The sequence below is a fragment of the Panthera onca genome, chromosome A1, assembly GCF_046562875.1.
Source record: "Panthera onca isolate mPanOnc1 chromosome A1, mPanOnc1 haplotype 2, whole genome shotgun sequence".
In the NCBI taxonomy this organism is placed as follows: Eukaryota; Metazoa; Chordata; class Mammalia; order Carnivora; family Felidae; genus Panthera; species Panthera onca.
This window is the reverse complement of record NC_138339.1, coordinates 36,504,616-36,520,060: the sequence shown is the minus strand read 5'-3', so window position 1 is coordinate 36,520,060 and position 15,445 is coordinate 36,504,616. Positions and strand designations below refer to the sequence as shown.

At 36.1% G+C, this 15,445-nt stretch overlaps 1 protein-coding gene across 1 annotated transcript in view; it reads left to right on the top strand.

Moving 5' to 3' along the window:
- Nucleotides 1–15,445, top strand: part of HCN1 (hyperpolarization activated cyclic nucleotide gated potassium channel 1) — a 394,340-nt gene that overhangs the window by 272,942 nt on the left and 105,953 nt on the right. Inside the window, exon 4 of the mRNA XM_060634577.3 lies at nucleotides 6,343–6,561. Within this exon, the coding sequence (XP_060490560.2) occupies nucleotides 6,343–6,561 (219 nt within the window). The remainder of the gene's footprint in view (nucleotides 1–6,342; nucleotides 6,562–15,445) is intronic.

Below are 15,445 nucleotides of genomic sequence, written 5' to 3'. Positions count from 1 at the left end.
ATTTGAACTGATCAGTTAGTCTTTCAGCCTAATATTTTGCCTGAAATGATGAATATAATGTTTATAAAATCAAGAGCAGTGTCATGTAGTAGCTAATGGTATGGTCTCTAGAGTCAGATTGGGTTCAAAACAATGAATCTTCCACTTATAAACTTGTAATCTTGGGCAAGTCATGATGTTCTCTACCTCAATATTATCATTTATTGAATGGCAATAAGAACAATCAGATGAAAGATTGATTAGATCAATACAGTAACTGGTGCTTTGAGCAGTTTAGAGCCCTTCATGTTGTTACCATCACACTGTTTTTCAAGGATAACCCCATGTGTGTGTTTTATCGCCATAGTCAACCTACCTTTCTGGCTTGAGCTTTTTGTAGCTGGGATTGTAACGGTGGATGGTGCTGGTGGGGAGGGTAGGAGCCAATAAAGAGGATGCCGGTAATGGTATAAATATCATTCTTCCATTTAGGGTTCTTTCAGCAGCAGCCTCTGAATCACATGGCTGCTGCCTAAATACTGACATTCCACTGTGAGGGCTGGGTTGGCCCTCATGTACACAATGCACATAGACAAAATTCAATGTGTAAAGAGAATGATTCTGGTCTTGTAGAATAACAGAAAAGATCCCTACACCTGATCAGTCTCCTCCGTAAAGAAAAGCCTAAATTGCTTGAATCTTTCTGAATTTTCCATAACCTCCTGAATTATTCTACTTTCCTTTTTCTTTTACCATTTCATAAAAATCTTATATGCTAAATTCTATAGACCTTATCTCCTCAAAATTATTTATGGCTGTTCTTGTTTTATACTTTATGCTTTTATGCTATTTCACTTTTCATTTCACCTCCCTTAGGCTTCCAATAGCTTTTGAACATAGCTTTTCTTTAGTCATTGTTAAATCCATCTATTACCTCACCATGGCTGTAGTTTGGGCCATATAATTCCTTCTTTTTAATATTCTTTTGTTTATTTTTGAGAGAGAGGGTGGGGGAGAGGTAGAGGGAAAAAAGAGAGAATTTTAAGCAGTCTCTGCGCTGTCACTGTAGAGCCTGACTTGGGGCTTGAACTCATGAACTGTGAGATCATGACCTCAGCCGAAGTCAAGAGTCTGTCACTTAATGGACTGAGCCAACCAGGTGCCCCTGAGCCACATAATTGTTTGCTGTGAGGGAGCTTCTCTGTGAATTGGTGGAGGGGGGGGGGGCACTTAGTAGCTTCACTAGCCTGTACCTATTAGGTGTTAACAGCACTTCCTCCAGTTATAAAAACAAAAAATTCAGCAATGTTCCTTGGGTGACAGAATCATCCTCAGTTGAGAACCACTGTTATATAAAAATAACATATCTCAAAAACACTTATATATGAATAATCATAGATTCAGGGAAATCTTTTTAACCAATACAGAAAGTTCAGCAGCTCACAGGGAAATTGTAGATTTATTTTCCTACATAAAGTAATCAAAATGTTTGTATGGCAAATTATATCATTAAAAAATAAATAGGAAAACAGTAAATTAGGAATAGACATTTAAAGCAAATAGTTAAAGAATTGATATCCAGTCTTCAACTATGTATTACAAATTCATAAGAAAAAAACAAGAATTTCATCAGAAATGAGAAGTCCAGTTGGTTAATAAGTATATGAAAACATTCTCAAATTCTTAGTCTGAGAAATGGAAATAAAAATAACTGTGGCTTCAAAACACAGGGTCGCGGGGCGCCTGGGTGGCTCAGTCGGTTAAGCGGCCGACTTCGGCTCAGGTCATGATCTTATGGTCTGTGAGTTCGAGCCCCGCATCGGGCTCTGTGCTGACAGCTCAGAGCCTGGAGCCCGTTTCAGATTCTGTGTCTCCCTCTCTCTCTGACCCTCCCCTGTTCATGCTCTGTCTCTCTCTGTCTCAAAAATAAATAAACGTTAAAAAAAATAATTAAAAAAAAAAACTGTGGGCTACTATTTCTCACTAGAAAAGGTGATGAAGTGTGATTTTACTTGTTTTTGGAAAAGTTACAGCCTTTTGAAACATTCTGGCAATATATTTCAAAATCAATTGAAAACTTTACTCTTTGACCCAACAAACACACTCCTGAGAATCTATTTGATAGAGATAAAGGTTATATGTACAAAGTTGTTTATTACAGAATAGTTTGTAGTGGCAAAAACTAGAAAACAATAGAAAAATACGAGAATTAACTATAACAAAATCAACAATGGTAATTGACATAGTTACATGAACACTAGATTATTTGGAGGAATTTTCCTGTGATAAAAGCTAAATGCAGGGAAGTATATATGATATGATCCATTTTTGTAGGGAAAAAAAAGCCAGAATCTGTGTGTGTGTGTGTGTGTGTGTGTGTGTGTGTGTGTGTGTGTTGGATATGTGCCTAAGGAGATAAATGAAAATGAACCTAAACACACATTCTTACTTTGGCTATTATCTAACTGCATTCCTCTGGAAAATTGAAATGCTCTTCTCCAGCTCCACTTACGGTTTCCCCTCAAAAACAAAGAAATAAACAATACGAACATAATTAAAATGCGGTCTCCCCTGGACACCCCATTGGCTTTTGAATTATTCCCATTATATCTATGTCCATCAAGATGCCTTAACAACATGACTATGCCCCTGTGTAAGGAAGGGAATCTTGCATTAGATTTAACAGCACAGTCAAAATTTATTTATTCACCCTTTTTTTCAACAACAGTGTTTTCAACAAAAAATATTTAGTGTGTCCACCGAATCATGCAATTTAGAGTTTAACATGATCAATGAGACATAGCCCCAGCCCTAATCTAGGAGTAGATGCCAGGCAAATGAGAAGATCATCATGTACCAGATGGAAGTCACCACAACAAGGGAATTGGAGTCCCAAGGGAGCCCGGAAGAGATTTAAAGCCAGTGAGAAACAAACAAAGCTTATTTTTTTCTTTTCTGTTCGTTCTTTGAATAGATCTTAGGAATTAAAGCCTTTGCAATAAATTCATTTTTAGTATATCAGTGTATTACTGAGTTGAATTTCAGGAAGTTTAATGTCACTTTAAATAACATGTATATTCAAGATTTTTATAGAACACATTTCTTTGTTCATTGAATACTCCATTTCTAGTTCCTGGAACATCTAGAATTTGGGCAACCTTAGGTTTATTTGTTAAGTATAGCTATGTATTTTCATGTGTGAAAAAAAGTGTAAGGAATGAATTTTATTTCTCAAAATGAAAACTTGTGCGTGGGTCCATTATACTGTATGCATAGTATAATATGCAAATAATTTTCATTTCTTAAAATTGAATCTCATTTTTACACCTGTGTGTGTGTGTGTGTGTGTGTGTGTACACATGGATGGATGTATGGACGGATGGATGGGGCAACATGACCTTATTTTATAAGTAACAATGAATTTCACTTTAAGAAACTTAACTCTTTCAACCAAACGGGGCTGGTTATTTTTGTCAGCAGCCATATGCAATTCCAAAGTTTATGAAGTTGGATGTTTCAGCTTTATCATGTCCTATTTTTCCTAATTGGATAACTCCATTAAAACATGAACAAAAAATTATCTATGTATATTCAATATTTTTTTAAATAACTTAAAATTTTCCAATAATTTAAGAGTTAATTCGACAAAGGCAGGGATATCTTTGTGTGTATGTGGGCATGACCTTTTAGTTGCACAGGGACCCACTTCCAGAAGGAACTTGTGCTTGTTATAAAGCTCCGCTGCTGCTATCTTGATATTCTCAATAACTTTATCTGTGAATTTATGTTCTGTAAATGAAGTTCACTGGGACAGTGGAGCATGAACATGACCATGAGCATTGGAGCTTCAGGGGGCCACTCTGCATACACAGGTTCAGACCCGCAGGCAAAGTGGGCAGCACAGAAGCCAAGCAATTGGCCTGACAGCAAGGTGCACATCTGCCTGCCTCCGCAGTCTGGGATGCTGTGTCCCCAGTGTGGCCAAGCCAGAACTGGGCCAGATTACCAGTGGCAACAGCAACCCCCAAAGCAACAGCAGCAAAAGCAGCAAATGGAAGAGGTAGGAGCGGCTCCCCCACTGCCGGCAGGGACAGGAATCTTGGTGAGAGGACAGCTGCTTATCAGTCCCAGGATCCCATCCCTGCAGTATCTACACGAACATTAAATCTGCCTAAATCCCAAAATAATGCTTGCATAACTCAGATGGTAAACTTTGTCAGCAAATTATTACAAAGTTAAGGTGTATACATGGATGTTGCAATAAAACATATCAGGGAGTTATTAGAATTTTTCACAGTTTACAATGTCCAGTTTTGAAAACTCCTGCAACATTGCAAAGCAAATATCCACCAGCCTAGAAATACAGATTGAATTTAAAGATCATCATATTTGATGGAAAATAACACTATCTTCATATGAAACTCTAAGTGAACCGATGAATAGCAAAAAAAGGAATTTTTTGTATAATTTTACCTTATAATTGATAATAAAGGAATAAAATACATAAACAGGCATTTTGGATTATATACTAATTATGAAACTACTTTTGGTTTCTTGCACAACCTCAGCAAGTTATAGGAAATGTCAGAGGTAATATTAAAATGTCAGTGCATACATTTACATTAAATTCAACATATAGACAGTGTAAAGGATCTTTGTTGTGATGGAATTGTTCTGTATCTTGACTGTGGTGAGGAATACGCAAACTTATACAGGCGTTAAAATTGTATAAAACTTAAGTACACACACTAACAAGCACCTTAAATCAGTGCAATATGAGTGAGATCAATGGATTGTACCCATGTCAATTTCCTGGTTGTAACATTGTACATACTTTGCAGGATGTTACTATTTTGGATGAAAGGTGCATGGGTTCTCTATTATTTCTTAAAATTTGCATGTTAATCTATACTTATCTTAAAGTAGAAAGTTTAATTAAAAATCACATTCATACATGAAACTAGTTTGTATAGAGTTAAATCTTCATTGAAAAATGTTCCATTAGAATCATCAGCTCCAGATGTACTAAAATTTATGTTAAATCAGAAATTTATGCCAATGTTATCATAATCTATAGAATATTCTAAGTAGTTCCAGTAATAGGTGCATCAACAGAAAGATCTTTCTTAAAATTTCTCAGAAACTATCAGAAATTATTTGTGATCTTACCTTAGCCAAAACAAGTGATGTCACTTACAATTTTATAGTTGAAAATGAAATTGCTAATTGTAAAAATGTTGATGACCTAAGAAATGGATTTGTAGAAAATTAAACCAGAAAAATTATATGATCAATATATCACAATAATACAGTAGTTCTATTTATCATATTATATATAACTATGACACAAAAATATTATTTTTTGAAATATATAAATTTATGTTGTTATTCATCTATCGCTATTACTATCATAAGTAATAAAATATTTTAAAGGAAAATTTAGTATCTATTATTATCTTTAACAGCACTTTTTTCTTACATTTTGAACTAATGGATCCCAAATTTTCATTTTGCACTGGACCTCATAAATTTTGTAAGTCTTGGGCCAGGAACTTGATACAAATTGATCCAAATAGTCCTTTAAATTTTATCAAAGGGTAGATAAGATATATTGAATAGCTTATTTTTGTAGAATAGAGTTTGGAGTAAATTTTTGAAAGGTTTCAGAAATTGCATCCAGTAACTAATCTCAGAAGTCAGCTCTTTTTTTTCCAGAGGGTTTGCCAAGATATTATTTTGCTTATTTTATTTTATAAAAAGCCAACAAGATTCATCCATCATCAATCCTGACATTTGAATCCCAATCTACATTACCCTGAAAGAGGACTTCAAGGAAGTCTTTCCATTTATCAGACCTCCATTGCCAAAATGTTTGTGTATTTTTCATTTAAGAAGTATGGAATTAAGGACTATGCAAATATATCCATTTGGATTTTAAATCTAAACATCGTAGTTTTGATAAAAATTCCTATACATAGACCCATCACCTTCATACTTACCTGCAACATTTCTCATCTTGCAAATACGTTGCAAGAAAATGACCAGATTTCCTTGAAACTTTGGAGTCAGTCTATCAGCATTTTTATATGACAGTCACACCATTGTCCCAAAAGGAATTTTAGTTTTAAAGACAACAAACCTAAAACTGACTGGAATGCATATATTATCAGTAGATTGTTTCTGTTTCCTAGTGGTAGGCAAGTTTTGGAAACCACAGGTCATTTGAGTAGCAATTAAATGTTCCATTACAAGGATGTTTCTCCATACTCGTTACTCTATAATGTTTTTGTGTACGGGTCATACTCACTTTTTATTCTGCCATCCTAATGACTCAGCCTGTTTTCTCTTTCCCTTCTCTTGCAGAATGATTCGTGGGGAAAGCAGTATTCATATGCACTCTTCAAAGCTATGAGTCACATGCTGTGCATTGGGTATGGAGCCCAGGCCCCAGTCAGCATGTCTGACCTCTGGATTACCATGCTGAGCATGATCGTTGGGGCCACCTGCTATGCCATGTTTGTCGGCCATGCCACGGCTTTAATCCAGTCTTTGGATTCTTCAAGGCGCCAATATCAAGAGAAGGTAATTTGTGTCATCACTACCATCTCCAACCAGCTAGTTTGTAAATTGAATTAATAGTGTTCACAGTAACTAAACCATTATTCTGTCAAAAACATAATGAAACAAAGTGGATAAAACAGGAAAACACAGTCTGTTTTGATATTTTAAGGTTGCTTTAAGATGCTCGCTATATAGTTATTTGTTTTCAATTTATTTGTTGAATAACGTTTTTAAATCTGAATTTACATTCACAGAAAAAACAGTTACATGTTTCAGAATGCATTAAGCTGATTGAAAGTATGATCATCGATCTTGTTCTATCATATTTCCACAGTAAAATAACGCCTTCTCTAATGTATGTTAGAAAAATGTTAGCGATTAAATGAAAACAGGCAGCCATTGCACATGTCCCTCTGTTTCTCTGCATTACAATCATAATTTATATTATAATCCATATGCTTAGCTGAACATATGTTGCTCTTATATCTAGATAAGTCACCACACCCTCTAGTCTTAAAAATGCATATTAACAGCTGCTGTCGTGCATTCTTCTGCACAATGTGTTAATTAAAATGATTGCAGCTCTAAACTTTTCTCGAGAGAGAGAAAAGTAAATATATGCAATGATACATTCATTGGATTTTTTTTTTCATATGCTGAATTACTTTCGCTGGGGCTAAACTTTGGATAGTCAGACAGTAATTGTATACTCGACCAAACATCCTTAACTTTTTGACAGATAAAGAAGAGTATTTCCTAAGTGAAGGAAGATTTTATAATGCAGAAGTTTAGTTAAACATGGCAAACTATATAGTATACACCTCGCCAAAGAGCACTTCTGGAAGCAATGGCTAAAGTAGTTCTAGAATACTTCTAGTGAGTGATAACCAGCTTAGACTTATACTTACTTACAAAATAGCCAAAGATTGTTTCAGTTGTTGTTTTATTTACAGACATTTTCAACACTATAATCACACAATGCGAGAAAAGGAACCCAGATACTTTATTTCCCTTGAATGTAATGACACTGCCATCAACTACTGCAATGAGCAAGTTGGTATTTTGTTACTGAAATAATGAAGAGGTGAACCACCAAAATTGCTTCAAGGTTCATTTTAAAATAAAGCCTCCAATTAAACTGGAAAAAAACAAAGCACATAGTAAGGGAGAGAAGACTTCATACAATGGTGACTGTGACTGAAAATTGTATACTCAAAGGATTTTGGGCTAACATAATGGAGATTTAAGATAAGATTGCAGCAAGATGTATGTTTCTATTATACTGTTTTTTTCTCTTTCAGTTGATACTGCTTTAGAAAAAAAATGCTCTTTTCCCATCTCCTTCTGTCTGCATCATTGGTACCTATTTTTCTTAAAACCAAATCTTCAATTTCTGGTATTGCATTTATTACCATTGCACTGCATGTTAGGTGAATTCACTATTTTTATGTTTTTAGACCTGCTTTAAAGCCAGGCTTAGGGGCGCCTGGGTGGCTCAGTCAGTTAAGTTTCCACCTTCAGCTCAGGTCATGATCTTGTGGTTCGTGAGTTCGAGCCCTGCATCAGGCTGTATGCTGACAGCATGAAGCCTGGAGCCTGCTTGGGATTCTGTGTCTCTCTCTCTCTCTGCCCTTACCCCACTCATGGTCTGTCTGTCTCTCTCTCTGTCTCTCTCTCTGAAAAATAAATAAACATTAAAAGTTAAAAAAAATAAAAACAAAGCCAGGTTTAACTTGGAAACCCAATTAATTCAACTATGCAATCATAGACATTTATAAGCAAAAATGTTATGATGCCTGCAATAATTCAAATCGCCAAGTTCTTGATATTACAAGGGCTTAATAGAAGGCAAGCGTACTGAGGTAATCCTTTGTTACTTTTTTGACATATGGTACAATCTACACAGAAAGAGCTGATTACAAATATATATATATATATATATATATATATTTCATTACAAATATATATATATATATATATATATATATATTTCCTTATTCTGAATGTTTCCTAAACTAGAGTTATACAATATATGACCTTTTAAATGTTTTCAAAGTTCATCAAAATTGTAACATATATCAGTGTTTAGTTACCTTTTTTTGGCTCATTTATATCCCATTGTATGGATATAATACATTTGTTTATCCATTTATCAGTCGATGGACATTTGAGTTGTTTCCTCCTCTGGCTATTGTGAATAGAGCTGCTGTTAAAATTTGAGTACAAGTGTAATATGAGTATCTGTTTTCATTGCTTTTAAGCATGTACCTAGGAGTGGAATTGCTGGGTCATATAACAATTTTATGTTTATCTTTTTGACAAGCTGCTTTTTCTTGTAGTTAATATTTGTCTTTAAGTGTATTAGAACCATCTCCATGGATGACTGTAAAATTAATATCGATGTTATTTTCACTGATGTTATTTTTCATCAAAAATAATTTTATATTTTTGAGGTAGAAGAAAGAGCTCCAATACATTTTATAGTAGTCATTCAGATTGCACTGGTTCAACCCACCTAATCTGGCCCCAGAATTCATTCCTCGACATTGTCTGTTGTCTCTCCATCACTTGCCCTACAGTTTGGCTGCAGTGAAAGTATTGATCAAATCTCGTCTAGTGCACTACTGTATGCTCTAGTCTACTGCAAGTTATCCAGCCTACTGTGTATGTCTGGAATCTCAGGGTCATTTAATTCTGTCTTCCTGGGGAACATCTGTTCGTTCTTGCTTTCCCAACCTGAAGTCGTTCTATCATCCTAAGCAGTAGCATTAGGTCCTCTGATTTCGAGATCCTTATCTACACAATTCCCCAATGATAGTAATCTGAAAGGGCTAGAGTGTCGTCATCATCATCATCGTCACCACCATCATCATCATTATTTTCACTCTTGACCAAAAAAAAAAATGTTATGTAGCATTGCAGATTAAACTCTGACTTGAATCACACTGTATGCTGCTGATTTCATGGGGTATCATGTTTTGTATTCTGATATTTCAGACAGCTACATTTTCCCCTTCTGCCAGATAAGGTGACTTTAAAGCATGAGACAGGTGGCATTTAAAATGTGCCTCTCCTGATGCTCTGCTCTGGATTACTAGCAGGCTTCATAGTTTCTGTAACTGGGATATTGAACAAGCTCAATTTCAGAAATAACCAAAAGCAATCATATTTTTTGTCTCCAACTGTTTATTTAGCAAAAGGGTCATTTTTTTCTGAACAAATAAAATCCCTCCAAGATCTTTTTGGGGCTAGAAACCAGGAATTAGAACATACTCCATAGGCTCTCTTCTCTCTCCTGTTATAAGCCTATTAGGAGCTACTATTTGTCACTAGGGAGAAGACACAAGGAGGGATTAAAGGGAAGGGAAGAGGCAGTTTTTTGTTGTTGTCGTTGTTGTTTTTAGTTTATTTATTTTGAGAGGAGAGAGAGAGAGAGAGAGAGAGAGAATATGCATGTACGGGAGGGACACAGAGAGAGAGAGAATTCCAAAGCAGGCTCCACACTGTGAGTGTGGACCCTGATGTGGGGCTTGAACTCACAAACCATGAGATCATGACCTGAGCTGAAACCAAGAGTTAGACGCTTAACCGACTGAGCCACATAGGAGCCCCAGGAAGAAGCAGTTTTAATCCCTTGTTAGATGTGTTATGCTAGTGTTCTTTGATGGGTATGGCAGATGATTAAAGCTGACACTTCTTTATGAGATCCTTTGGGCTCTTCAGGTAACACCCCCTGAGTCTCCCTCCTGCACTTCCTTAGTCCTGCGAAATCCAGAAGTTATCTCCAACCTCCTTCTGCTCTGGGCTCCTTGCTTTGCCAGGTGGTACTCTTGGACAGGACCCAAGATGTAAAGCTGGCCCCCCTGTGTGGCTCAGATCTGGTCCACAGAGGAGCACTCCTGCGTCCCTCTCTTCACCCATCCCTCAGTGTTCTGCCTCCTACCACCAAAGCAATGAGGATCCTGTGTCTAGCCTTCCCCAATTCTTTGGCAGGAGTCAGACCCTGTCCACAAGTTAATTCTGTGTTCTTATATGTGACCCCCAACAATATGATCTTATTTCAGAGATACCCAAGTGGTTTTCTTGAAGGTGTCTCCCCAGGTAAAGTGTTAGAAGGTAGCCCTCCCACCCTCTATCCCAAAGGGGGCTGAGAAAGGGACTCAGAAAAATCACTCTCTCTGAAGAAACCTGCTCAGGAAAATTCTCATTCTACCTTCTTGACATCTGTGGAGCTCTGATGGAATTGAGACCTCCTGGAGGCTTTATCCTTGCATCACCATTTACTTTTATAAACCAGTATATGAGAGACCACTTTATACAGGCTGTTTGTAGTTAAGTTCTGGAGGAATCAAAAGTTATGTGCAGATTTTCAACTGTGCTGTGGGGTCACCACCCTTAACCCCCATGCTATTTCAAGGGTCACCTGTACATATAAATGTTCCCTAGTCAACTGTTTGGAAATGTTGATTGAAAAATGCATCAGAGTGTGGTTTCTTTGGATAAATGTGTGCACCTTGAACATTTAATTTGTTGTCTCTGCCCTCCGTGCCAACTCCCCCATGTATTTTTAAGTGATTAAAACGTACTTTGGGGGCACATGAGTGGCTCAGTCAGTTAAGCTTCCAGCTCTTTATTTCGGCTCAGGTCATAATCTCATGGGTTCATGAGTTCGAGCCCAAATTGGGCTCCATGCTGACAGCCCTCCCCTGCTCATGCCTGCTCTCTCTCTCTTTCAGAATAAATAAACTTATAAAATAAAATAAAATAAAATAAAATAAAATAAAATAAAATAAAATAATTGTATAAAACAATTAAATTAAAAATTAGATATTTGGAAAATACCTATCTAGAAAAACTCCCCAAAGTATGCCTGGGTGGCTGTTAGTTAAGCGTCCAACTTCAGCTCAGGTCATGATCTCAGTTTGCAAATTTGAGCCCCACATCAGGCCCTGAGACAGCATGGAGCCTGGAGCCTGCTTGGAATTCTTGGAATTCTCCCTCTCTCTCTGCCCATCCCTTGCTTTTACTCTGTCTCTTTCTCTCACTCAAAAATAAATAAACATTAAAAAAAATTTAGAAAAACTCCCCAAAGTGATGAGTATTCCTTTTTTTTTTTTTCTTTTTTAACTGACATTGGGTAGTTACTCTCTTTTCTAGATAGGTCTGCAGTTCACCTACTCTTCAGGAGATGAAACTGCTTTTCATCATCCTGTGCCTTTGTACTACTGCAACTTAGTTCTAACACTTGGGCACCCCCAGGGAGCCTACTACTATTTTTAGACTTGTCGCTCGCCTTCCTGTCATATAATTATAGTAATAGCAGCTTTTAGGTGTACAGTTTTCCCTCTGTAATAAGGAAGAATTGCAACATAAAACACATCATGAACTTAGAATAAGAAAAACTTTCAACTCACTTTGGTAGACTTAATGTACATGAAAGATTTTTAATGTAAAATTTGAATATGACTGAAGAATCATGTTAATTATGTGAGGAAATTATCACATTGAAATACCTTTATACACTGAATAGCTTCCTGAATCCAGGAAGCAGAGCGTATAAATCCAAGACAGGTGCAGGAATGATTTGTTTAAATAGACCATGCTTTCTAATGGTAGAGCCCAAGACAGTGAGCCAGTGCTACTCCAGGCTTCAAATATTGATTATATTATATAAATTTTTAAAAATTACATATTCTCAATTTAATAATGATAAGAAATTTAAAAGCTAAATTTATCCAAAAGAACAATGATACAATTTTCTTCATCTTAGCATGAGTTTATATGACTCTCATGAAAGGCCCTTTGGACTAAGAAGGTATAGTTTAATAGAAGTAGTCTCTCATAAAAGTGAGTTGTATGTAATCCTATATGCAGCCATATTGAATTATACAGTTTTATGTAATCATAGCAACAACATAATATCCTAAACCTAGTCGGTCCAGGAAAATGTTTTTTTTTCTTGATTTTAATTCATAATCCATAAATCCTTATTTTTTCCTTGTAAATGAAAAACTATTAACAGGACTATCGCATACATTTCTTAATCCATAGAAATCTTTTTCTTGTTTAATCAGTCTAATCTCCCAAGGTTGTATAAGCTAATGGTATGACCAAAGACAAAAAGCTAAGCACCAAGACCTCCTCTCATTTTCAATCCACTCAAATCCCATTTGCAATAAAGCAGATTTCACATCAGTTAAAGTTACTATGGTTAATGTAGATATTTTATCGGTAATACGCCCTTCCAAAAGAATTTGGGTGAAGGACGGATGATGCCATATCAACTTTTAAATTCTTACAAATCTCTCCACCAAACTTCATTTCCAGGCAAATAAATTTTTCTCAACAAACTGAATGAGTCTGACCTGTTATACCCTTCACCCTACCCCTTTATATATTTTTACCCCTTTCACTATTTACATGGGTTATGCCCTTCTCTTGGGAGGGCTGTGACATCTTCTCTGATCATCTCAACCTATAGTAATTTGTTTATTGTATCTATTTTATCTGTCCAGGGGAGTATAAGCACCATGATGGGAACACTTGTTTCTCAACTTTTGTGTAGCTCAGCCCTATACACAGAAACCTCAGTATTATGATGCTGAGGTTACAACAGTACGCAGAAGGGACAGTGAGGATTTAGAATGTTTACTGGTCTGGCCTTTATTCTAACATAAATAGGAATAAGAGTTCACAATTTGAACTTTTCTGAATGCTGTCACTTGAGTGAGTATACATAACACATATTTTAAAAGTTATGTTGTTTATTTACTTATACATAAGTGTATTGTAAAGATCTTGCTTCATATTACAGCACTTACTTGCTTATGTATTATATGTATGTATTTAGCTTAAACACAGATGAAAACTTAATTTTCAATATGCTTTCTCCTCTGGAATTCTGAGATTGATTTCTCTGTAAGTAAAAGGTACATTATCAAAGTGTCTTTCATCAGGGTTGAAGCAATTTCTTTGTTTCTGGGTTCATCAGGAGGGTGTTCTCCTTTAGGACATGATGGAACCCATTGTCTAGAAAAGATGGATGGGTGAGTTCATCACTCTTGCCATGCAATTCTGAGTCTTCAAAAAAAAGACTCTATAACCAGAGCAAAGAGGAAAAATTTGGAGTAGTGACTACGATAGTTTGTAGGTAATGCTATTATTTTAAAAAGAAAGGAAGAACATTTACATCCTGCTTTTCAACCTATCTTCATTATCAAGAAATTTAGTCAGTTGAGCTGCTAGTTTGGTTTACTGATTTTGTGGGCTGTGTTAGTATTTATCCTCAGAAAAGCAAAGAGGCTTTGAAGTTATAACGATCTTGACCTTGGAAAATCAATTTGACCCAATGCTTAAATTAAAAATGGCTGGATGCCTTCATTTTCATTGGGAACATTCTTAGGAGGAAGATGTAGCTCTAAAATCCATGTGCATTCAGCAAAATGTTTCACTTGCTTTTTCTTCCTTCTTCGTAAAGTCTTCCTTCCTTTACAAATGAGAATGCCACGAGCACAACTCCCACATGGTTCCTTAATTAGTCAGAAAGATTTCCAATGCTGCTATACCATATACTTTTTGCTTCCCAGGAGCTGAATTTAACATACTCCGGTATGTTAAAGTGGTAGTATTGCCAAATGTTCACAGGCCAAGGAGATCCTAAGACTGGGGATATCTTTGAGATTTTCTCCTAGGAACACAGCCAGTGCAGTAGCCCTGGGGTTAGCTTCATGTGGCCACTTGAGCTGCTAACAAACCAGGCTCCTGGCAGAATGATGATGCTTTATTTTCAGCAGAGAAAAATGTTTTACACTAAGTACTGTTATAATGATAGGAGCAAGTAAAGGGAGAGAGTTTGAAGCTGTTAATTTAACTAAGGTGAAAAATAGAAATTTGCCAATTGTAAATCTCTTATACCACCAACTTTCAACCAACCTTTATATTTTAATATATTCTATGAGGAGATATGATATCCCTTTTCACTCAATGATACTTTCTATACCAATGTTCCACTTATAGACTGAAATTTCCCTTACCTTTGCTGTAGGTATTCATGGTTCCAGGGCTGCACAATGTGACAAAAATTGGCCCTTAGCAATCCTTCATTTAATTCTTTGCAGTTTACATTTATCATTTGTAGCTCATCTAACAGCTTCTTGTAATGGCTCTAAAGTAGAGTTGCATTTTCTACCATTTTTCTTTTTTGATTGATCTACTGACTTAATTTTTTTAGAAATGTTTGAATTTTCATTTGAATTTGTACTCCCCAAAGTTCTCTTTCAAGTATTGTGCTATATTGGTTTTTTTGTCCCTTATATATCATAAGACATAAATACATTATTAAGCACTTTCACAGGGCAGAAGCTTGGTCACCAGAGATCCATTAGTCTGGCAAGAACCCACAATGGATAATAATTACTGAATGTAACTTGTATTTGCTTAGTCAGATCATGGGGTCACATTTGAAATAGGCCTTAAAGAATGCAGGATCTCCTTGGCCTGAGAACATTGGGCAACACAACCACTTTAAAGTACATTAAATTCAGCTCCTGGGAATCAACAGGCAGAGATAGTCACTATGAGAGAAATGCCCCAGAAAAGAGCCCTAATTTTGTGAAGATTGCTGGAAGACAGGAATAAAATCTACAAAGGCCCAGAGGTGGATATGTGTGGGAATATTGAATTGTCTAATTTGAGTGAAGCAAAAACTACCTTGCTGGGGAAACTGTGAAATAATATTGGGTTATAGTCCACATACAGTAGTTTTGAATGCGGAAATGATGAAATCGTACATTGGGGAAAGGATACCCACTGCAAAATTTTAGCAATGGGATGTAGTAATTGAAGCTGTCTTTTAGGAATGTAAATTAGCAGTGCATGAGATATGGTGCACTCTTAACCTAGACTA